The following is a 25,176-nucleotide window of genomic DNA, read 5'->3' as shown; positions in this document are numbered from 1 at the left end:
GTTTTTCCTGTTTCATTCAGACTGCAAATGACTGCAAGAGTCGCATTGTGGTTAATCCCCACTATCCTATGAAAAGTCATTAGCAAGTTGGGCCTGATTCTGCAGTGCTCAGTACCCAGAGACCTTCAGCACCTCTCAGAACTAGGCCCTTTGTGCATGTCTTGTAGAAGAACATTGAGCTGTGCCAGACTTGCTTGTTTCGGTTCAGTTCACAAGAGGCCGTGTGAAAACAGTGCTTTGTTTGGATTTACATGAGCTCTTCATCTGGTTTTACCTCAGAACCACAGATTTTTGCCTGGTTTCAGTTCAAAGAAGGAAATGGGATATGTCTCAAAATGCGAAGCCAAGGGTAAACATTAGCCTAAATCAGGCAGATGAAATTTCCCCCCAGTTTTGATTTTTATCTTGAATATTTTACATACCTTTTCTACTATGCAGAAAAAAATGACATCAAAAGTTACAAAGTCATGCACTCGAGTATTAGGAAATGCTAGAAGTGAGGTTGTGTGAGTTTAAGTAGTTGATGTCTTTAGTGAATATGCTCATCTGTAGTTGAAGGAACGGCACCTTTTTTTTTTTTTTTTTTTTTTTCAGTAGAACTGCTTTGTTCCGGCTAGAGGATGGATAGGGAGCAAACACCGTGCTGGCACTGAACATTTTGTTGTTCTTCTCTATGTTCCTTTTCCAACATTTTGTATTCTCATTATTATTATGTTTCTCCTTTCCATACAAAAATATTAATTTAATCAAGACTAGCACTACAGTGCTTATGGCGTCAATGACTTTGCAATCATAGATCTTGATTACTTCCATGTTCATTTACCTTCACAAAATCCATGTAACATCAAATTATTCCCACTTTACAGAAGGGGATCTGAGCTACAGAGAGTAAAAGTGCTAAGTGTAAGAGGCCCGATTATTTTTTTCATATTCTTTAGTGTTAAGTTGTGCTGATTTATTTCAGTTAAGAAACAAAGAAATGCATGTTTCTGTATTCTCCAAAGATAAAGGCTTTAAAAAATTACTTAAACGAATAAACTTACTACAGCTTTTGAAACAAGTAATTGCTCTTTGGCTTTAATCAAAACATTATTTTGCTCTTACATGAAATTTTAGGGGAATTATTCAAAATGCAGAAAGTCCTTTGTCTCCACTCTGATGACTCAATATTTAGAATGTTCTTTGCGGTATTTTGTTTCAAGAAATTAAATACATGTGTTCCGCTTCTTTGAACATGATCTGTATGGGATGGGGATTTCACATTGAACCTGCTCTAATTGTTATAAAATATAAACAGTCATGAGGCGTAGATGCGAATCCTAACAACTTCTAAGGTGAGTGCCTCAGCCATAAGTTTAGAGGATCATTCTCCTGCTGCTTCAGTTCTTATTTAGGTGGTTTAGATTGAAAAGGGTACTTGAAGACAGTAAGGATTTACAGAGGCTGTTCTGTTACTTTACAAGTAAATAGCTAGACCATCCAGTTCCAGTCCTTATACTAATAAGAATTTAATTATTTATGCACAGTATTAACAGGAAAGTGTGGGAGCTGTTCTGAAGTCATGTACTGCTGGATAGTGGGAAGCTTGATAGGGAGTTTTCTTGGTAGAAGACCTTATGCTTTAGGGTAGAACAGGGCTATGAATATGAATGTAGGACTCTGAAGCCTTCCAGGGTTTCCAGGAAGATAGACGAACTCAATGATTTTAGTTTTCTGTCCTAGCATGTTCTACCTGTGTATGCAAATAGCAATAAATGAGGTCAGAAGAGACATCTGGAAGTCATCTTGTCCAACCACTGCTCAAGCAGGGCCACCTAGAGCTGGCTGCTCAGAACCATGTCCAGGTATTTTTTGAATGTTCCTAAGGAGGGAAACTCCACAACCTCCCTGGGCAGCCTGTTCTAATGTTTGGTCACCCTCACGGTCAAAAAGAGTTTTTTGATGTTCAGATGGAACCTCCTGTGACAAGAGACAATGGACTGAAACACCACTGAAGAGTGTTTTTGACCTCTTTGCACACTTCCTTCAGGTATCTATATACATTGATAAGATCCCCCTGAGCCTTCTCTTCTCCAAGCTGAACGGCCCCAGCTCTCTACAGCCTTTCCTAATAGTAGAGGTGCTCCAGTCACTTAATTATCTGTGATGCTTTTTGTTGGACTCTCTACAGTACCTTCTTGTATGTCTTATACTGAAGAGCCCAGAACTGGATGCCGTAGTTCAGGTGTGGCCTCACCAGTACTGGGTAGAGGGAAATCCTTTCTCTCTCAGTTTTCTAATCTTAAGTGTGGATGCTGACAAGTCATTTCAGATAGAACCTAAACGTTAGCATGCTTCTGGGACATTGGTGAGCTATTTCAGTGCTTACCTTAACTCCTCAGCTGATTTGTTTTTCCTTTGTCTGTAGCTAGTGCCTTCCTGGAATCTGTACCACAACTGTCCAGTTTAGTATCCTTCCCCAGGTTTACATCCAGTCCTACCTTTCTCATGTACAAGTCATACTTGCTTAGTTTTTCAGTCAATTTGAATTCTTAAAGGAGGGATGCTCTTGATGTGGGAGGAAAACAAAAATGTAGCTAACAGGCAGGAAAAGAAGTTGGTAGGCCTTTCACTCTTTCCCATTATATTCTAATGTGGCAGTAAGGAAATTGAGTTTCCATGTCAGGAGGATTGCCTGAGGAAGACTCATTAGACATTGCTTGGGATTGCCTATAGATTACAGAATATCAGTCAGTGCAGGCCTTTAAACAATCATGTAGGCAAAGTTGTCCTGCAGTTCAGAAATGGAGATAACTGATACTCTCCTGAAGTCCCTTCCACAGATAGTCAGCAGAATTGAAATCACAAAAATCTATTGTTTTTAGTTAATAAATAAAATTGAGCCAGTAGAATTTTCATTTCAATTTAATTAAGAATTGTAAGTTGCAAGAGGATGGTGGTACTTTATGAGGAGTCATTAGTTGTAAATGTGAACTCAGGACCTCCCCAAATAGCTCCTGAATATTCACAATATTATTTTTCTCTTTTGACGTACAAGGTACATTTTTTTGCTGCCTTGTGTCCCTTGTTTTTTTTTGTTTGTTTGTTTGTTTGTTTTTCAACTAGGAATTAGTGTAGGGCCAGTGCATGTGAGAAACATGCTGAGACAATGATTTCTTTTGGCCTTTCAGGGAATAGTTTTATACTTATATATTCCAGGGGGAAGATACGAGAGTTTACTATCACTCATTTATTGCATGAGTTTGTAGCCAAGAACTTATGAAGGACGATTTTACAAAACCATGGAATGTTCCTAAATTTTTTTCTGTGGTCTGTTGCTCTCATTATATGAATACTTAAAAGTGAACAGCTGAGTACATGTCTACAGACTGCCTAAGAGGCTCAACAGAATTTTTGAGAACAACCAGGCTGGCTTACATTTCTAGGTACTTTCGTTTCACAGCTGTTGCAGCCTGAATGCTGAACTAATTTACATCACTCTGAAGGTGAATAAAAAGGAGTTTTTTTTATTATTTTTTTTTTATCACTGCATGACTTCTTCAGAGAGGAGTAGGTGGAGTAGCGGAAAAACTGCACAAAGACTGAAAGAGTTATTGGGTATCTTGAGAGAGTACCAAGAAACTGTAGAGCAGAGGTGAGTGGAGTGATACAAAAGAAGCCATTTGATAGGATTAAACTCTCAGACTTGGCTAAGAAGTCACTTGCCGTGACTTCAGTGAAACAGGTTGAAGGAAAATAGGTCAGGAATAGCTAAAGGGTAAGTGGGGTGTTCAGGGTTTGTATATCTCAGTCTTTCTCTAGCTATAAGTACACACACATACATACCATGCAGATTTTTTTTTTTTATTGGTACACACAGTAGTTGTTAATTGATGTCACATTGTATTCAGATAAGTACTGACTTCAATGTGACATTGGTTAACATAAGAAATACTTGTTATTTGCAATCAGAAACTAGAAATTTTAGAGAGGTCTGCTGAGTAGAATTTAATCTTTTTAACTGATAAGAAATGTGAAAAGTGGATAACAAATATACAATATACAACCCTCTTAGGACTTCAAGAGGAAAGAACTAGGCCGAGTAGCAGCAAATGTGTCTCAACTAGGAATAATTCATTCTGATATGTGTAGGTCACAGAAAATATACTATAAGAGGTAAATATTTTAGAGCTGTGCATAATGCTCTAGCTGTGGAATTCTCACTGATGTGACCACTGGGAATTACCTGTCTGCTGCTTTCAGAAAGCCAAACATAAAGTTAAATGTTTTTTCATAAGAGATTTCTTAGTTTAACAGAATTTTATAGTGGGTTTTTATTATCTTCTAAAAGCTGTGCGAATATATAGGGCAGAGTGTGTACAGTAACCTAGTCAAGTTCTTAAATGTGTGTGATATTTCCATGTGTTTTCTGTGTGAGTCTCTCTGTGGTGTTTTATAATACATATTTTTAAGTAATGTTGCATGAATTTTACCAACTAAACTGCTACCCTTTTGGTTTTCATAGGGTTTTTATATCTTTTAACTTTCAGTATATTTTGTAAAAAGTCTATCATGGTAGTATTTAAGGCAGTGGAGAATACTGTATTAAATCTTTAGTATCTCATATTTCCCGTTTATTCTGTTTTGCTTTCATTACGAGAGAAAACCATTCTATGTTCATAGAAAGGTGGAAGTGTGTAATTTTGGTTAATTTGCATTCTATTAGCCATTATCCCTTACCTCGAGAGTTTTAGTGTGTCCAGTTGGTAAACAGGAACTACTCAAAAAAGCATGGAGTCTTTTCTGAAATACCGCTGGTTGTACATTTATATGTTGTTATTAGAAATAAGCATTTTTTGTTTAATTCCTGCTCACTTACATACCAGCGTCTTTCAAAAGTTTTTGTTCTTCCTAGACTGTTCCTTTTTCCACCTTTGAGTAATGCAATCCAGATTGATGGATCAGCCTCTCTCCCAAATTAGACAGATAAGCACAGATAAGACAGATATTAGCACAGATATGACAACCATAACAAAATGCTGCAAATCTCCGAAAGATATTGCTGGACAGAAAAGCTTCTGTGCTGTTCAGTAGAGTTTAGTGTTTTAATAGAACTGAAAGAGCAATTTCAGTCACTCAGAGATCCCTTAAAGCTCATTCCAATTGTAAGAGATGAGGAAAGAGGCTGATGAAGCACAGACTTGAGAAGAACACACAGCGCTGCTGCCTAGGAAGGTCACAGGGTCAAGTGAGCTGCAGTTTTTTAAGACTCTCTATGTAAGATAGTGGGAAAAGTTAAGTGACTCAGACAATGGAGAATGGATATTGCTGGTGGGCAAACAACTCAAAATAGTTGTTTCAAAGTTATTCCTACAGTTATGTAGTATAGTTATTCCTATTTATTGATGAGCATTGGCCACACTCTTATCAATAAACAATGTGTTACAAGTACTCTTTGTTAGATAAGCAGATTCCCCTGATCTCTGTGACAAAAAGAATGCTGCTGTGTCCAAGGAAAACATCTCAGCCTTCCAGTGTGTCTGGAATTACTGCAGTCACTATGGTTCTTCCAAAGGAGGCTGACTTTGTGGTGGTTAACTACCTGAATAAGCATCTGGCAGTGCAACAGTCCACTGAGGGATTGTCTTCAAGCAAATGCTTGCCAGAGCCTTGGATGCTGATAGCTATCTGGCCTTGTGGTTCAGGTATCCACAAAGGATCCTGGTACATGGAATTTGAATGCCACCAGTTTCAGAATCAAGTTAGTATCTGCTCAAGTCTGCATGTCAGCAACTGTATATTTGCGCACAATATTCAAATGCATTTGGGTATGAAATACTCAAAACAATAAATTTTCACAGAAGTTAAAGAATATTAACTGTAGACAGTGCAATGAAAGACAAAGAAATATGAGATTTTAGAAAACATCTTTGGATGGAAGACTTACTTTAGCATAGGAATAGAGAATGTCTGAGAGATGATGATACTTCTGAACTGGTGGAAAAAGCTGTATGCTACTGCTGCTAGCTTTTTTCTTTTCTTTTTTTTTCACTTCACAAAGAGCTGAGCGAAAAGGTTCACAAGGTAAATATAAACCGTGTCTGAAAAATCTGCAGGTATGAAAGAAGCATACCAAAACATGGAGCATACCAGCAGCCAGAAAGGCTGCTCAGCAGCAGTACCACTGCTGCTTAGTGGCTTCTTTTTTCTTTCATTTTCCACAAAATGTGCTGAGGACAGAGTCTGGTGCAGAGTATGTAGATAGCATTGCCTGCTCCTGGCTGAACAGATACAGAAGGAGAAGTGGCCTTGGGAGGCTGCTTTCTCTTATTTATTTATTTTGTAAAAGAAAAACGTCTTGGACACTGTTTCAAATTGAGGAGGGAACATGAAGGAGCTTTCTTCAAATACATTGAATCTGTTCTTCAGCTTTCCAAATCATGAAATAATGCAATGATTACCTTGGTACATTCCTTTCAACTATGCATGGTAGCAGTTAATCCTTTTTATTTTCAAGAGTTTGCTGCAGCCCTGCACATTGGAACACTTTATTAAAGATGCCCTTTCCCAGGAAAAGTGCTCTCCCAGCCCATGGGAAGTGTAGTGCTGTTGTTGCCGTGTCCTGAAAGAGTGCACTTGTAGAAGCTAAAGCTTTCAAACTCTTACTTCTCAATTGTAGATGCAAAGGTTATTTTTCTACTATGAGTAGTCAGAAGTAACAGTTACCTCATAATATGCTTGTCTGAAGCAATTCTAGCAAAAGAAGGTTCCTTCTTTCTTTAGGATTACTGAGCTGCTAAATCAAAAACTGTTTTAGTAAATTCACAAGCAAAAGCACTTTCAATAAGTACGTAATACTTACTGATCTTTATTTTTCCAAATTTTGCTAGTACATATATGTACAATGATGTCAACTGAAAAGAAGAGAGGTTACCATTAGCAATAGTAGGTTCCTGGAATTTAGGTAGCAAAAGGTCATAGAATACTGGGTCATAGAATACTGTCTTGTTACTTACTGAGGACGTTATTTTATGTCTGCTGAAATTTTTCTATGGCTTTGCTCTTTCTTCCCCACTCTGTCCTTGTTTTATCCACAATTCTATTTTGATTCAACATGAACTGCATGCATTTGGATTATAGTATTTGGTACTATAAGCTGTAACCACAATGAAACCACTTTGTAGTCATAATTAGCCATGTAGCCAAGATTTGATTGTCAGTTTTAAATGCTGTTATGACCAAGCATCAGCTTTTCTGGCATGTAACAAGAAATACAAAGAATTCTGAACTTCAGTTAAGTCATATTATTTACATTTGTATTATATATGTTTAATAATAATATAATATTAATATAATATAATTTATAATAATAATAATTTATAAATTATAATATTCATAGTAATAAATATATTTACATGCAATTACATTTATCTTTTATTTATTCAAGTCTATCAATGTCTGTCATTTCTTTTTCTTTGTGTTATGTGTGGAAAGGAAAGTAAAACTCTTCCTTCAATAACAGTTACTCAAGTTATCTATGTGTAGAAAGGCACAGTGAAGCCTTCAAACATGTAACGTGTCTTTGAGTGTGATACACATTATGAATCCACTGTGGTTTAAATTAAGGTCTCTCTCTTTTTTTTTTTTTTTTTTTTTTTTTTTTTTTAATTTTCTATTTACAGACACTATATCCTGTGTAGATTTTGTTTTGCTACCACTGATTTAAAACTCTTACTTTGGTTTGATTTCACCTTCAAGTTCCAAGTTAACCCTAATGCAGATGAAGTTTATTTCCTCAACGTTGTGTTCAAGATGCTGAAATGCCAACAGTCTCCTGGCTTCTTTCCCAGGCTACTGGCAGTTCGTTAAATTGAACTGCTGTGTATAAGAAACAGAAAAACAAAAACAAACTCAAGACCCACAAGAAGTCTTTTCAAACTCTAATTGTTTTCTGTTTTAACGTATTTTTGACATACAACAATACTTGATGATCTGTATCTCAGATCTCTGTGCAAGCCAAATAATTTTTATAGCAAAATTTCACCCAGTCTTAAGTTGTTGGCAGTAAACTCACACAGTATGCTCAAAGTTACTATGGTTAAAATGGTGTATAATACGCAGTGATCTTAAATTCTGTAGTAATTCAAATGGTTACCCCCAGCTACATCATTGTTTGTACCTTGCAGCTACAGTGGTTCTCTAGGTTCTTGGGCTATTTTTTTTTTTTCTTCAAGTGAAAATAAGTCTTCAGACTCTATCTGAAGAGTTCAGGTTTTTGAATTTAACAGCACTTTTTGAAGTGATGTTAAGGACAGACATGCATGTTTTCTACTGGAAAGCATGCAGAATTTGAAAAGCAAAATTACATAGGCATTTACTGGATATGTTTTGTTTTTAATAGTAAGTTTTATAATGTATTGTATATATGTTATACATATATATATTTGTATATATGCTTTTTTATAGTATGTCTGGCATGCACCTCTGCTAAATGACATGGCCAATGAGATCCTAATATCTCCTGGAGTATATGCCAAATTTGACAACTAAAAAGTTTTATCATAAAGAAATGTTTGGAAGTCATCCCTTAATTCAGGTTTCTGATTCTCAATAATTTAGTTATGTAATTCAGCTTAGTTATCTCCCATGGCTTCCCTGTAACTGTCAAGCTTATATAGTTACCCAAATGGGGCACTTTTGGCTCATAAAAATTAGTAATTTTTCATGTTGACTTTTAATATCACTTGATAATTCAGAATATAAAATCCCTAGGAGTTTGCCATTTGTCTGGGGATCCCACTGTCTCCTTTTACAAGACCATATAGTTTATGTAAGGGTTTTCTTAGGATGATGCTGAGGCCCTCTAATAAAACTAGTTTCACTTATAATGACCGTGAGGTACTTGTAACCTCTTCCCATCACAATCTGGTTAATTTTTACTGTGCACATAAATTACCCCTTCTTTCTGCTCTGCTTTATCACGTACTGTCACAAGTGATGAAACGCTGGTGCAGGCCTTCACAGATGTGGCTGTTCCTGGACGTCTTATTATAGAACTCCTTATTTATTTACTTATTTTTTAATGCCTGTACTTCTAAACTGCATGGGTATCACTTTTAATGTCATTTTACAGTTCTTTATCTACGTTAAGATCTGAGGAGAATAAGGTAGTGCAGGGCTCTTGTAATGTTTAGAAATGAGGAAGACAACTGTGCTATTTTGTTTACTCCTGTTTGGGTGATTTATTCAAGGTTGTAGCAGTATTTAGATAGAAGCTGGGCTGCTGAGGAACAAGAAGCTGTGATCAACTCTGTCATCTTCGACCACTGAATATATCAGCCTCACTTCTTGAATTCAGGGGAGGATCATGTGTTTTTAATTTTTTGTTTTTGATTTTTTGATTAATTTGTTTTTTGATTAATTTATGTTGAGTAATAAAAGAATAAGGGCAGTTATAAGGGTGTCCATAGTCAGGCTGAACTCAGTTTTGTGAGAAGAATTTCAAGTTCTGAATGCCTCCTGCTTTCAAAATCTGCCGCTGCTGCTGTTTCTGCCAGTGTCAGCAGGACAGCTAAGGCCCTGGCACTAAGGAGAGCTGTGTTGTGCCTGCTGAGGAAATCACTGCTACCCTCTGAGCAAGACTTTTTCTCTTCATTGATAGTATTCTTTGGCTGCATTATATCTTATAGTTTAATTGTATGTTCTGGACTTGTTGCTGCTTTCTTTCTAAGAGAAACATTAAACCTTTGTTCTGCATGAACAGAGAAAAGACAAAGTGATTTAAAGTACTTTTGTATATTTAAATACTCATTACAGTGCTAACAGTTCAGGTTGATTGGCACCATGTGTCTTTCTTAAATGGGAGCAGCAGGTCTAATTGTTTAGAGGTCATTAATTTGCCATTTACTTTCTATGCCGCTCTTTTCAAAAGAATCCAGCCAAGGTTTTTGGATGGGTATGGTAGGTGTCTCTGCTATTTGAGACTTCTCACGGAGAATTCAGAAAAAACAGCATTTACTTTCTGTAGACAGCTTCCAGAAAATGGTTGCTTTAAAATTTCTCAAGTCTTTGCTGAGAATTGTGTTTGTAATACATACTTGCTTTTTAGTGTGTGAGTGTGTGAAACATTGTAGCCATGAGATAGATAGATGTTAACAACAACTTAATAAATAAATGTTATTAAGCCATTAGAGAAGAACAGCATAATGGTTCAAGTGACCAGCTGCTGGAATGGATTACATCGAGAACTGGTTGTGGATTATGGTGTTAGTTTAATTCATAAAAATAAATGTTGCAAGGTAAAAGGAAAGGTATATTGAAAATATTTATTACTCAAATATTTATTACTGAAAAACCAGTAAAACTGAAAAAACATTTACTCTTGAAGTGTTTTGTTTTGGGTTTATGTATACCTGTTGTTGATTCAGAGCACTTAGTTTTATTTTTTTATTTTTGTCTCTGACTTTCGCTTTGTACAAAAGCTTTCCATGCTGAATCTATCTTTAAATCTTGTTGATTTTTGTCACTGACCTGGGAAAATCCACCAGTTGTTTATTTTTAACCTGATGTAAAACCCACTGAAAATATTCCAATACTTCTGTGTCTTTTCTCTTAGCATGATGCATACTCACTAGTCGGTAACCAGAAGTCTCCTTCATTGAAGACTTGCTTTTAGCTCAGTGTTTTATATGTAGTACTATTTTGCTCCAGTATTATCCTTTCTTTTTTTCCCCCTTTGGTAGACGCAGAGTGCTAGCTATATCTGATGGGATTGAACATATTGGGAATCTTCGCTGGGAACTTGCCCTGTGCCTCCTCGCTGCCTGGACTATCTGCTATTTTTGCATTTGGAAAGGAACAAAGTCAACTGGAAAGGTAGGGTTAAAATTCTGTACATTAGCTGAATTATGACTACTGCTCTAAACCTGTGTTGTCATTTACATGTTTTTAAATCATAATTGTAGGATTTTTAAATGCATATTGCATTGCTGTAAGTATCTGTACTTGGGAGTATATAGAGTGCAATACTAAGTACCTAAGAATCAGTCCTACTTTTTACTGTTTTGTTCCTCTTGGTTTTAATGGTTTTCATTTTCACTAAGTTTGTTACATGAGTCTGTTTGTTGTTGATGATGATGATGATGTTTTAGTAGTTGTATTGTTATTAACTTAGCAGACTGCTCTAGAGGTCATTCCTTGAATTATGGAATCAAGAATGTGTTGTGTTGATTTCTGTGCACAAAGTATAAAATTTTGAATTTGGCCCTAAACTCAAAGGAGCTGAAACTGTCAGTGATGCAAGCAAATTACACAGATAAACTGAGAGCATTCAGAAACATAAGGAAGCTACAATAATGCAGATGTAAACAAATTCAAATGAATCACCAAAAGCAGAAATAAGAGAAAATAACAAAAACAAAACACACATGAAGATAGCCATATTAGGAAAAAATAATAAATAAAAATCCAGTATTCTTGCAAGTTGTTGAGTGAATGAATACTGGATACCTAACACAATGATGCTACTTCACAGCCTAAGGAATTTATGGGACTTCTGTCTGTATTTACCAGCTCTGTCAGTCAATCTGGTAGTGCATTTTTCATCTAAGTATTTACACACATGGATTTATGCAGCCCTATTTTTATCAAGTCACTGCTTGAAAGATGCTGAGAGAGTCTGTCTAGAGATACGTACAAGAACAAATAGTTTAGATCAAAGAGGAAAAAAATGAAAAAACTGAAGACAAAAATATAGAGAAGCAAAGGTGAGATAAGGGAATGACAAGATAAATGTCTGTATGTCTTTGAAGTATGCACTCAAGGGAGGTACAAAAGTGGTGTAGAGCTACAACTGATGGCAAAGAAATGAAGCTGAGCAAATTATTTTTTTCAATCAGAACGAATCAGGCCCAGTCAGCATGGCTTTATGAAAGGCAGGTCATGCCTGACGAACCTGATCTCCTTCTATGACAGAGTGACGCGCTGGGTAGATGAGGGAAAGGCTGTGGATGTGGTCTACCTTGACTTCAGCAAGGCTTTTGACACCGTCTCCCACAGCATTCTCCTCAAGAAACTGGCTGCTCTTGGCTTGGACTGGCGCACGCTTCGCTGGGTTAGAAACTGGCTGGATAGCCGGGCCCAAAGAGTCGTGGTGAATGGAGCCAAGTCCAGTTGGAGGCCAGTCACTAGTGGCGTCCCCCAGGGCTCGGTGCTGGGGCCGGTCCTCTTTAATATCTTCATTGATGATCTGGACGAGGGCATTGAGTGCACCCTCAGTAAGTTCGCAGATGACACCAAGTTAGGTGCGTGTGTCGATCTGCTCGAGGATAGGAAAGCTCTGCAGGAGGATCTGGATAGGCTGCACCGATGGGCTGAGGTCAACTGCATGAAGTTCAACAAAGCCAAGTGCCGGGTCCTGCACCTGGGGCGCAATAACCCCAAGCAGAGCTACAGGCTGGGAGATGAGTGGTTGGAGAGCTGCCAGGCAGAGAAGGACCTGGGAGTGATGGTGGATAGTCAGCTGAATATGAGCCAGCAGTGTGCTCAGGTGGCCAAGAAGGCCAACGGCATCCTGGCTTGTATCAGGAACAGCGTGACCAGCAGGGCGAGGGAGGTGATCGTCCCCCTGTACTCAGCTCTGGTGAGGCCGCACCTCGAGTACTGTGTTCAGTTTTGGGCCCCTCGCTACAAGAAGGACATCGAGGTGCTTGAGCGGGTACAGAGAAGGGCGATGAAGCTGGTGAGGGGCCTGGAGAACAAGTCCTACGAGGAGCGGCTGAGGGAGCTGGGCTTGTTCAGCCTGGAGAAGAGGAGGCTCAGGGGTGACCTTATCGCTCTTTTTAGGTACCTCAAGGGAGGCTGTAGCGAGGTGGGGGTTGGCCTGTTCTCCCACGTGCCTGGTGACAGGACGAGGGGGAATGGGCTTAAGTTGAGCCAGGGGAGTTTTAGGTTAGATGTTAGGAAGAATTTCTTCACTGAAAGGGTTGTTAGACATTGGAACAGGCTGCCCAGGGAAGTGGTGGAGTCACCATCCCTGGAAGTCTTCAAAAGACGTTTAGATGTAGAGCTTAGGGATATGGTTTAGTGGAGGGCTGTTAGCGTTAGGTTGGAGGTTGGACTCGATGACCTTGAGGTCTCTTCCAACCTAGAAATTCTGTGATTCTGTGTGATTCTGTGAATGTCTGAAGCTGGAGATCTATTCTACCATCGAATAATCTTGTTCCAAGGGTGGAGGAAAAACATGTATTGCGAATGCACATGTGCATGAATGCAAGTTTGTGCAAAACTGCATAGAATACTTAAGAAAAACAGCATTGGCAGAAATAATTTGCTAAGGAAGAATCTCTATTGATCTCAGTGGGGACATATTTTATGTTTCTGTGATTTACATTCAGAATTTTATAATTCTCCGTATGCATGTTAATGAGATTTCTTCAGTTTATACCACTTCCTCAGAAACAGGTCTCTCATTTGAAAGTGCTTAAAGTGTATCTGACGTTTTCCTGGTAGCTTAACTAAATTCACAGCTTACTAGAACATATTTATTTTATTCCAGTTTCATTTTGATAATTGCCTTTCTGATGAGTTTAGGCAAAGCATCCTGAGGTAGAGAAGTACATGTATCTTGCCCACTTTGAATGGGATGATAAGCTGTTCAGATACACAGAAATAACTAGCAGTCTTCCAAAAGAAATGCAAAGAAAATGAAATCAGTGCTCAGTGCTCAGCTGCATTGGTCTCAGGGGGTCCTGTAAGAAGTAGGCTTATCACATATTTATACTACTTAGATTGGTTTACCATGAGCAGCATTTCTGTCTCCAAAATCATAAGTAAGTCAACTTATTGGTAGATTCCTGTGTTCCTCACACTAACGAAGACCACATTGTGCTCTTCAGCAATCTGCCTATGCAGAGGATCTGTTGCTTCCTGAGGAACGTGTAGTAAGGTTCTTTTGTAGCCCATGTTGTTCCTTTCTTTTTCCATTCCTGCTCCTGTAATTAGTTATGAGAGCCTTTTACCAGATTAATGTGTGATATTGCAACTAATTGCAGAGATACTTTTTATTATTTTTATTTTTTTTCCTGACTTAGATTCCTTTTTCAGATTTGTTTCAGAATTTTAATGTTCTTGCCTCTTATTACAGCCAATGTCACTGGAAACTGTGCCATCTCATTGCCTCTTGAGACCATCTAAGCACAGAGATAGCAGTCAAATGTGGATGCTACAAAAGATTAAAATGCTCAGAAAGAGAGATGGCAAAGCAGTCTTCTGGGCTAGAGTTTCTATTTCTGATATAATGGTGTTTTAAAAATTCATATTTAAGCTCATCTAAACATAGTCTTTCACACTAGTTTGAATTTATTATGTGCTTATTTTTAGGAAACATTTAAGGTTTGCTTCTAGATTTTTGTTATAATATTAAAAGTTGTTTTTTTTTTTTTAGGCTAGGCTGCTAAATTTGCTATAGACTTGAGTTTGATTGAATAATTTGAATGAAATAAAACTTAAAAAAATATATATTTTTTGACTTAGTTTTATTACTTTTGGAAATGTTTTCAGAGAAACAAAATAGCTAGAGAGAAAGAGGATAGGGGAAAAAGAAACAGAAAATGGAAGAGGAGAGAGAGAAAGATAGAGATGTACTGTCTTCATCTAACTGTGTTCTGTGAAATATTCAAGAGGTTTGTTTACTCCTTCCCCTTTTTACTCTGCATCCTAATGCATGGTGGGGACATAAAATCCAAGCATTAAAAGCTGTCATTAAATAAAACCATCATTGTCCAACTAGCACTAACATAGAATTCATCTCCTCAGATTATGAATATTTAACATTTTAAGATATACTAAAATGTATTTTATATATTATATTTATATACTAAAAGTATTAAATCCGACATAAAGCTTAACTTCAAATGAAGTGCTTGTAACACTGTTGATGAGGTGTTTCAGCCTTTTACCTTTACAGTTCTTCAAACTCATCCCTTTTGCATAATGTATATACGTATATAAAAACTAAGTCTTCCTAATTTTTGATCTTCATAAAACTTTCAGGAAATCTTCATGTAGCAATGAAGAGGAAACCAGTTCTTTTTTGGATCTTGACTATCCATTTGTTAATTTAACTAAATGTTATTGTGCTTTAAACTTTGAGAAAGGGACATCAGAAATTCCTAATCTATTCTTTCTGTAATCCTTGCTGAGGGAAGTAATCCTAATTTTTTTATTTTTTATTTTTTTTTTTTAATGGAAGAACAATAATTTTATCAGATGGTGATCATTCCTTTGAGCTCATAGTGACTTCTAATTTGTAGCAAGCTCTGCACAATTTCTTTTGAAGTCAGGAGGCTCGTAGACTAAGTCATATAAAGGTACTCTCTTATTTGCCTATTCATTTTCTGTTCAAGAATTTTGCTTACTTTTTGAATGCATCAGCCTATCCCTGTTTGGAGCTGACACTGTTTTGGAACCCCTTCAGGTACACAGATTTATAGTATTACAATATTGTACAGATTGGAAAGGACCTTGGAAAGCCTTTTGTCCAACCTCTTGGTCAAAGCATGGTCAAAACTGAATTCAGACTAGTTTCCTTAGTGCTTTGTCTAGCTGCATCTTAAACATCTCCAAGGCCAGATATTTCACATATCAGGGCAACCTGTTTCAATATTTAATTGTCCTTATGATATGAATCATGTATTAAGTACTACTTTCCTACATGCAGTGTTCATTCCAATCCTTGTTACTGAATTATATATTTCTTTGCTTAGCTTGTTATATTTCTATCATCCCCTCCTGATTTAAAATACATTTTTTATCATTTGTGTTACTAATGGACTTGAGTGATAGCAGTTTTTCTTGCATAGAGAATAACTTGAAAAGATTTCTACACTATCCAAAAACCTATCTTGTTTTCATGAGTCTTTCTTTCCTAGTCAGCATTACTAGCCTATTCATGAATGGGAGTGGCAGCTAATCAGCATACAGTATGTCACACAGCCATGGGACAACTGATCAACCTTGCTCATGTCTTTATATCGTTGAATGATATGCTTCTGTTCTCTGTGCTATATAAAAGAGTGCTACTTCTGCCCACTGATGATGAAAGGTCAAATCAGAAGGGTTAAAATGCAACCTTCAGTCTTACTGTCATTTTCAAGTATTAGAACATTTTACTACACCTGCCACTTCGCATTTTTAAGTATGTTATCTAATGTTTGAAAGCAAACCACAAAAAGAAAAGCTAAACTCAGAGTAAAAAGGAAACAGCCAAACTAGTGAGTAATAGATTTTGATCCAAAGGCTGGCTTAGACAGTGAGTATTCAGTGTGTAGTAAAGGTGATAAGCTGCCCTTGTTCATATTCAACTATGTTTATGTTTCTGGGAAAATCACGTCAAGACTCTTTCAGTCTTATAGCAAAAAGTTGTATTTAATGAATGAACAGTGAAAAATCTTCTGAATACTTCGATGGGTCTGCCAAAGGATAATATCACAGATAAACATTGCCAAAAAGACAGTTTTGTTTTGCAAAATATATGTAATGTTACAAGTAAGATTGTAATAAGAATTTTTACCCTGCCATTTTTTTCTTTGCTTTTGACTTGATACTGGTTATTTTTATATAGGGCCTACACAATGAAAACAGCAATAAAATGCATTATTATTATTATAATCAAATTATGGTTTGATTACAAAAAGCAAACAACTGAAAAGCCTATGTTACTTACGACATAATAAGCTATATTCAGATTTACAATTCACTCCGGTTTGTGCACTGAAATCCTCCATAAATCACACCAATAAGTGTGATTGCTTCCGATAGCATATGGCTAATGTAATTTGTGTGGGCAATACCGACTAAAAAAAAAAAAGTGGATAGCTGAAGGAAAATTGCTTATGGTCTGGGATACATCATCTAAAACATTTTATTTAAAAAATAAAATAGTCTACTTTAGGTCAGGTTTTATTGTTTTATCTCAGTCAACTTGCAGTCAGCATTTTCTGATAGGAGTCATTCTATCAGAATCATTCTATCAGAATGATTTTCATTCTGATAGAATGAAAATATTGTTGCATAGCTTCATGAGTTTGGAGTTATTTAGTATTAGTCATAGTACTTGTATGACCACTGAGATCAAGACTTGTGTATTTTAGTCTTCCTGAATGAATTCTCATTATTATGATTATTATAAGGAACCTACTTTTGTTCTTCTGCTAGACTCAAACCGCAAAAGAAAATTCTTCTGTATAATTTTGTACTTCACTTCAATTCTTAGTTTGTAAGTGTTAAGAAAGTTTTCTCATAGACCTCCAGGATCATCTGGAAGAAAGATAAATCTCATAAAAGACTGTTTTTTTTGTTTGTTTGTTTGTTTGTTTTTTCCCAAAACTAATTCATGTATCACAGAGGATAATCACTGAATATTATTTTCTCTTTTTCTCTGATTCTAACTTCCGGATTTTTTAATCCCTTCCTATCCTTTGTGTTGAGTTCCCTGAAGTTCAACATCATCCTGATTTTAGAATATGTAGGCTTTATGCTGTTTCTCCTCTTATTATACTTTAAAATTACAACATAAGGGGAGGCTAATGGAAATAGAAGCTGATGCAGAAAGTTAAGGCCAGGGATGTTGTCCTGAGTTAGCACAAGGACCTGCAGAAAGGATCAAGTCTTTCATAGCTTTCATAGGTATCAAGTGTCTGCAAAACAATCTAGAGGAGTAGACATGGAGCTACAAGGCTGAGTGTCCTGGAAAAAGCTGTGGTTGTTCTAAAACAGATTTGCTCATTGGTTTTTTTTTTGTTTGTTTGTTTGTTTTTATCATAATCAACTTTTAATGTCTTGTACACCATCTCATCAAGCTTTGACTTGAAAACATGTTAGAAGATATTTTTATGGTTCTGTTTATAACTTTCACTCTTCAGGTACTCCATTAACCATAGCACAGACAGCACGGCTGAAGAGTATGGCTGTGCTCACACATCTAAGTGCTATGTAAGAATAAGCACTGATATAGATGCCCTCTCTAAACATGAGTTGTCTAAGATGCTTGATTAAATAGTACTGCAAGTCAAAACCTGAAATAATAGAATAATGATTACACAGCATCTCCTCATGAAATATTTATGTCTTTTGTCTTAATTTATCATTGGATAGCCTCGTATTATGCATTACATCTCTAAAAAGGATACTGTTTGGTTAATAAAATCAGCTGCAATTCATCATTACAAATGATTACACTGCTTTGGAAGCTTTTTTTTGGTGATGAAGTTATCACATATTAACATAAAAGTAGGAGGCATTCTGCATTTTCTTAATTGTGATTTCCATTATTCATTCAAGTATTTCATCATCTACCATGATATCCTTGGAAAAGTTATAAACACTTGGCAAAGCCAAAAACATTCTTTTCCTAAGGGAATAGCAGTACTGTTTTACTGCTTACCTTTGGTAGGTATATTGGGTTGAATGCATGTAAGTGATGGCATATTTTTTTTTTTTCTCTTAGGCTATTGTTTTCTTTCTGTTTCCTGTGTAAGTGCATTGCCTATTAACCTGTGAAGTTCTCCATAGTTGTGTGTTTTTTTCTTTTTTTTTTTTTTTTTTTTTCTTTTTTCTGCTTAATAGTTCTGGTGGAAGCTTGTCTTATTCTAAACAACACGTTAAGCAAACTTGATTGGATTCCATATAAACCCTCAGATATTTCCTGGGTTGAGTGTTTTACCTAAGCTTTACATATAAAGTGTATGAGGGTCTTAAGCTGGACTTCGTGAAATTCATTTTGTAACTGCATGGCACTTGTCCTTCACAATGCTGTGCTGTTCCTTACTCCTTAATTATTTCAACTGATTAGTCTGATTTACTGAGTTGGACACAGTGAAGGACCGTTTCATGGTAAATTGTCAAGGAATTATATGAAAGTCTATTTTATATGGTAAAAGACCAGAGACAGGAGAAAACAGTAATGTGTGGTCAGTTTGCCTGGACTGTCTTGACATAGACCTATTAACAAAAACAGGAAAATGCTTTTGTATGTAGTTTTGATGTTATTGTTAATCTGTGAAAAGTGATGGGCAGGAAGGAATCACTGAAAACTGTAAGATCATTTATAATGAGTGCATAAGATGGCTAATGAATTGTGCTAAAATATAATTAACATCTACATTTCAGTAAGGTTTAACTAAAGATGGAGAGACCTGCCTTTTCACTCTGTAGTGCTTTTGAAGACCACCTGTCACAGGCTGCAGTTCAGATATGCCTGAATAGTTCCATACAAAGTAGACACCTGGGCTTTTGAGAATTCAGTCTAAAAAATCAAGCTCCTCATTATGCATTGCTAGAAAATGTGGAAAAAAAAAAAAAAGCTTCAACTGTACTTAAACATTGGTTACTTTTTTTTTTTTTTTCTTGTTGAAGGGGGGGGGAAGTTGTGTGAGCAGTTCAAAGCAGAAACCGTAAGCTGTCTGGCTGAGCATAGTGTCATCTCTCACTGCTCAATGCCAAACTTTTCTGCCTTACTTCCTTTTTATAGTTTTGCTCTCTCCTCCTCCTGCATTTGCAGTAAAGACTTTTTTACTTTTTTTTTTTTTTTTCTCCTCTCCTTTTATGCTAGAAAGCGCCTTGGATTTGGGTTCTTGGATTGATCTTTCTCCATGCTCAGACAGGCTTCAGGCTTCTTCTTGGCTCCTTTGCTTATCTCATATTGTGCAAGCTAGTTTATCATCCCAGAGGGAGAAGTTTTTTGGCTTGCACGCAGGTCTATTCTGGATCTGTAGTAAACTGCAGTGCACTGAGTTTGTGTCTAGCTTTGTTGTCTGAAATAGTTTATCACAGAATTGGCAAGCTGGAATAGTGTTCTTATTTTTGTCTCTGGGTGATCCTCAGTTAAGAGAGGACCCAATCTTACATCTGTTTCATAGCAATGCAACTTCGTTGATGACAGAGTGCCTTCTAAGTTATGGTTATGCAGAAAGAACTGGTGTATGGAACTTAATCAAGTAAAATAATTGAAAAGTGTACATTTTTCTGTAGGAGACGTGGGCAGAGACACAACTCTGTCAAGCCTAATGCATGAAAGAGAAACGAAACTGAAGGGGGGCTTACAAGTAAGCTGGAGAGGGACTCTTTATCAGGCAGTGCAAGCAATAGGACAAGGGGCAATGGGTTTAAACTGAGTAGATTTAGGTTAGACATTAGGAAGAAATTCTTTACCCAGGTAAGGCACTGAAACAGGCTGCCTATAGAAACTGTGGGTGCCGCATCCTTGGAAGTGCCTAAGGCTGGGGCCAGCCTGGATGGTGCTTTGGGCAACCTGGTATGGTGGGAGGTGTCCCAGCCCATGTCAGGGGGTTGGAACTGGATGGGTTTTAAGGTCTCTTCCAACCCAAGCTATTCTGTGAAGCTGCTATGAATTGTTCTGTGAATTGTTCTATGAATTGTTCTAGAATTAGGATGTTCCTTTCCTGTGAGCTGATTACCAGCAAGACACTCTAAGGAATCTGGTGTGCTCTAAGACCCAAAATTCAGACATGGATTTTTCATACCTTTTACCCATCATTTTTTCCTGCCCTCCCATCAGGAGTTAAGCCTTGTGTGCCAGCAGTTAAGACTCAGTCAGTAGTCCCCTAAGAAAATTTATTTCTCAATAGCAGGCTATATAAAGACCTTAATAGATTCAATGAGGCAGAAAGAAAGAGTAAAAGGACAGAAGGAGAAAGATGTATGGAAGGAAAAGAAAAAAAAAGAAAAAAAAAAGAACTGGGGCCCATTGTAGGAGCCCAGGAAAAGGAACTAGGCAGCAATGATTGTATCTCCTGAAGTGTCTTTTGTTTTAGCCTGAAGTAATAGCAAAGAATAGCCCTTCACGGCAAGGCTTTAACACTCTGTCCAAGACTGATCTCTGTATTCAAAGAGGGAAAGTAGAACATTCATGAGATGCATGCAGAGTTCCTGCTATCCGCCTCCTCTGTGTAAGGTTTTAGAACAGCTACTGAGATTTTTTTTACACTCTCCTGTGCACTGAGCATTTAAGGACACCTCAGTTTTGTTAGTAAAGAAGATTTTTGTGCTTCTCTGAGAATGGTTTTTGCAAACTTCTGTCTGGCAACTGGGAAAAGTATCAAATAGTAAACCTAAGTAAGAATTGCATCTGTCATTTCATCCCTTACCCAGTTGCACCTCAATGGTGGAGGTCCATTTTTATAGGAATCTTTAATTTGTCTGGTCCTGAGCCCTGGTCCACAGCCCAAGCAAGTCAAAAGTGTGTTTAAGGGCACTGAAGGACAACTCAGGGCACATGCACATGTGAGAACTTTGGGGTAGAGAAATCACCTGATTTGTGAAGCTAACATATGGAGAAAAGTGGTGGGGAGAGGGAGAGGACAGCCTTGATATTTTCAGTGGTGATGCAGTGAAATTTGATGAAAAAGTTAAGGTGAAACCAAAAGACACAGATTAATGCTGAGGCATCTCTATAGGAGAAATTGGCTAAGGGTAACACATGGATCTGCTCTCTCCATGAAGTTACCAGGCACTTTTAGCCCATAATCAAAAATACATAGATTGAGTCAATTAAAAAAAAAAAAAAAAAAAAAAAAAAAAAGAGAGAAAGACTTTAGAAATGCTGTAGTTTGGTCATTTGTCCATTGTTTGACTGTTCCTTACATGACTTCTTTGTATTTCTCTATTTACAGAGGAAACCTGCCCCATATAAGTTCTCTTATCCCTTACCAAAAGAAATCAGCAAACAATACATACATAAGTCAAACAGGAGCTAAACTATAAGTTGTTCTGTGTACTTCAGTCACTGTTGATATGACCGTAAGGGCTAAAACTTAATTCTTTCAGATGCATGACACTGCTTATATCTGTGCTTTTGAACTGTTCATTTTATGAAACTGTTTTACAAAGGTAGCTGTACGGTCAACTCTGCCCTAACGTCCTTATGTGCATACAGAAATCCCGATGCTGGAATCCCTTTTGTTGAATCTTGACTTCCATATTTGAAATATTACTTGCAGCTTTTCTTCACAAGAACATTCAAGAATAACTCCTTGGTCTTGCAACAAAATAGGGAAGCATGAGAGCTGGTGTACACTTATAGCACCGTCTGTCTTAGTGATGCATCAGTTTTGTATTTCTTCAGCTGAAGTAGAATAGATATGATGCCCTATTCTCACGCAGATGTTTTGTCCTCAGCTAGCAGTGGTCTGTATAGCTTTAAGATTGTCCTATTCCTAGTAAATTACAAAGCAGTTTGTAGATACCCATCTCCATGGCACTACATGTAAAGGTTAGTATTATATAAAATTCCTGTCAGCAGGAAGGCAGTCTCTAGTTTCTGTAGCTAGTACAGGTCAGATTTTCAGCTTTATCTACAATGTAAAGATGTCTTTGTAGTAGAAGTCTTGTTTACAAGGCAGCTCTTGAGAGATTTACAACTTTAATTCTGTATACCACCTCAGTCTCAACTAACATGGATTGAATCCAAACTCCTTCTTAAGAATGGGAAAGCTTGATGAAATAAAATGCTACATGAGCAACAAAGGCAGCTTCAGGCAGCTGCTGGTTGCTACTGAAACACATCCCAGAGAAATGAGTTGGCTGAAATGCACCTGCTATTCATTTTAAAATGGAAAAAAAAAACACCACATATCATTCTACTTGATTGTGTCATATATCGAAAGCATACGGCACTGCTATAGCAGTCTGACATAAAGAATTAACTAGTAAATTTTTTTTGACTTATTTCCTGCAGTTAGAAAATGTTTGGTGCTATCTGATAGCTGATAGCAGTTCAGTTTTTTTATTTTTTTTTGCAACTCGGTCTGTATGCTGTTTGTTCCTGGAGTGCCTTATTGAGGTTGGAACCACATTGTGCCGTGTTTCAGATGAGCACTGTGAAATGCCTCTGTTCCCTGGAGACCTTGCATTTACCTCACCTAATGGTCAGTCAGAGGTCTCTGCTGAACTGAAGGCATAAAGGGAGAACAGAGAGATCAAACCATTTGCCTAAGATAGAAAAATAAATTGGTAGCAGAAACATAATCTTAAGTCTAAGCCAATGTCTTCATTGTGTGACTCCTCTCATTTTCCTGTGTGTCAGATCAGCTATTAGAATGTGAAGCTCAGCAGAATTAAAATGCAGCATACTGCGTCAGGCCAGTGCTCCACAAGTGGGCCTCGAGGTGATTTAAGGGCTAGATTTAGAGTCTGCAGTAGTAGGGAAGTTACGGTGTAGTAAGCCTCGAGGTACAATATTATAAATGTGACTAACAGCATTGTAATAAAAGTAGTAGTCCTAGGGAGTGGAAACGTGGAGAATTGCAGTTCTGGAGGATAAGAATACTTGTTTAAGTGGCAAAGCTATTTATTATATAGCTGTTACAGTTATACTTAATACACACATAGGATTGCAAATATTTTAGGGTGAATACGTTTCTCAGCAGTCACCATGGTGATAAGGACCAGTATTCCTCAGTGGATGATAGGAAATTGTCTGTTATCCTGTGGCTAGACAAACACACGATGAACACAGTATTATCCTGAACTTCCCAATACAAAACTATTTTGTAATTACAAAAATTATGAAAAGAAATAAGAGAGATGAATGCTATGTATTTTTGCCTGCTTTTTTTTTTTCTTCTCACTTTTACCAGTATTTACTGCACAGTAAATGCATAATGCAGTAGTACTTTCAGAAAGCACTGTGCAGAATTGACTGATAAATCATTTAGAGATGGCCACTAGCAAAACTACTTGAGTGTTTGAAGGATTGACTACATTATAAAAAAAAAAAAAAAAAAGGCTCGTGTGACTAGCTTTGGTGCAACGTTTCAGAGAATTTTCAAATTCCAATAGTATAATTTCATATTTCTAATATTTGCAATTATTTACAGATTTTTAAGGTAGTCATACATTTGTTTGATGGCTCCTCAGATGATGGCTACAGTGCCTGATTCTCTTAGCTACTTCCAAGTTGAGACCTTTGTGCAGGTAGTATGCTCAGATTAAAATATTTGTCTTTACTAAAATTTTGTCTTTACTGGCATCGTCTACTTTTTATGTCAAGCTGAAGCAGGACAAGTTCTAGAGAGGAAACCTCACCTATTAATCCTTTTTGTAGCCCTGGATGGCATTATATCCACTTGTCAGATTGTATGCAGTCTTCTTTTTTCCTTAGTAGTTCTTTGTATTTTATTTATTTTTCCCCAGTGCAAGCTGTTACAAATTTTTGTGGGACAAGAAAATCATCTCCTGTCCTGTTCTGACCTTTGCAACTTTATCTGCTTCACAGGTTAAACATTTTCAGAACGTGTCAGAACTTACTGACTAGAGACTTCAGTGAGAACTGGACAGGCATGTCTAAAATAGCTGAGAAATCAAATCCACCTAGTGCATTATGAGTCCCTCATTTCTGTCTGTCTAAACTTGGTAACAAAACTGGTAATTCAGATGCAAGTAAGGGATAACTCTGACCCCCTGTAAATTCTTTTAATAGGAATGGAATTGTCTTATATCAGGTATTGTCAGAAACCAAGCTCATATTAAAAGCTATTTAAGCAAAATTCAGGTTTCTGTATTTGTAACTAATATACAATAATTAATAGGGCTGGTGTATAAGGGCAGACTGGATGACATTCAGAAGTCTGAAAATCCTGGAAGGTTCTGAAAAGGAACAGCTTTGATTTATAAAAGCTTGAACTTTTTGAAGACCTTTACAAAATGAAAAATAAAAACAACCCTCAGTTGATTAATTAGTCCTAATTTATATTTAAAATTCTTCCTGATTGATTTTTGAAGTTGACTTTTACTTGATTAAATAGCAGTCTTTGATTTTGAGATATTTGTGGCTCTGCAAATTCCCTACTTAATGGGAGCTGTACATAAACACTTTTGCTTGCAGTAATGAGCTTAGTGAAGATACTTCAAGTTTGCTTTCTCAATAGCAGGCTTCCTCTCCCTGCACACCACTGTCAGGCAGGTCTTCCACTTTGTGCACTAGATTGTTAGCAAAACTAATATACAAATATTCTTCTACATGTTCACAGTCACAGTAAACTGGTACTTCATTTGCAATTCAAGTTTTATGATCTCCCATTTGTGACTGAGATAAAATACTCCTTAAATAAAATAAGATAAAAGACAGGATACTTGCACTGACATCTATGAGACCATATCTGTGACAATTTGTTTGGTTTC

The 25,176-nt window shown here is 36.9% G+C and overlaps 1 protein-coding gene across 1 annotated transcript in view; it reads left to right on the top strand.

Moving 5' to 3' along the window:
* The window catches only part of SLC6A11 (solute carrier family 6 member 11), a gene marked incomplete at both ends in the record, with an annotated part of 92,399 nt that overhangs the window by 10,756 nt on the left and 56,467 nt on the right, over positions 1–25,176 (top strand). Inside the window, one exon of the mRNA XM_084292494.1 lies at positions 10,722–10,854. Within this exon, the coding sequence (XP_084148620.1) occupies positions 10,722–10,854 (133 nt within the window). The remainder of the gene's footprint in view (positions 1–10,721; positions 10,855–25,176) is intronic.

Source organism: Netta rufina, assembly GCF_964035555.1.
Source record: "Netta rufina genome assembly, chromosome: 10".
Taxonomy (NCBI): domain Eukaryota; kingdom Metazoa; phylum Chordata; class Aves; order Anseriformes; family Anatidae; genus Netta; species Netta rufina.
The sequence above is the reverse complement of the archived record's forward strand: the minus strand, read 5'-3'. Positions and strand labels throughout refer to the sequence as shown.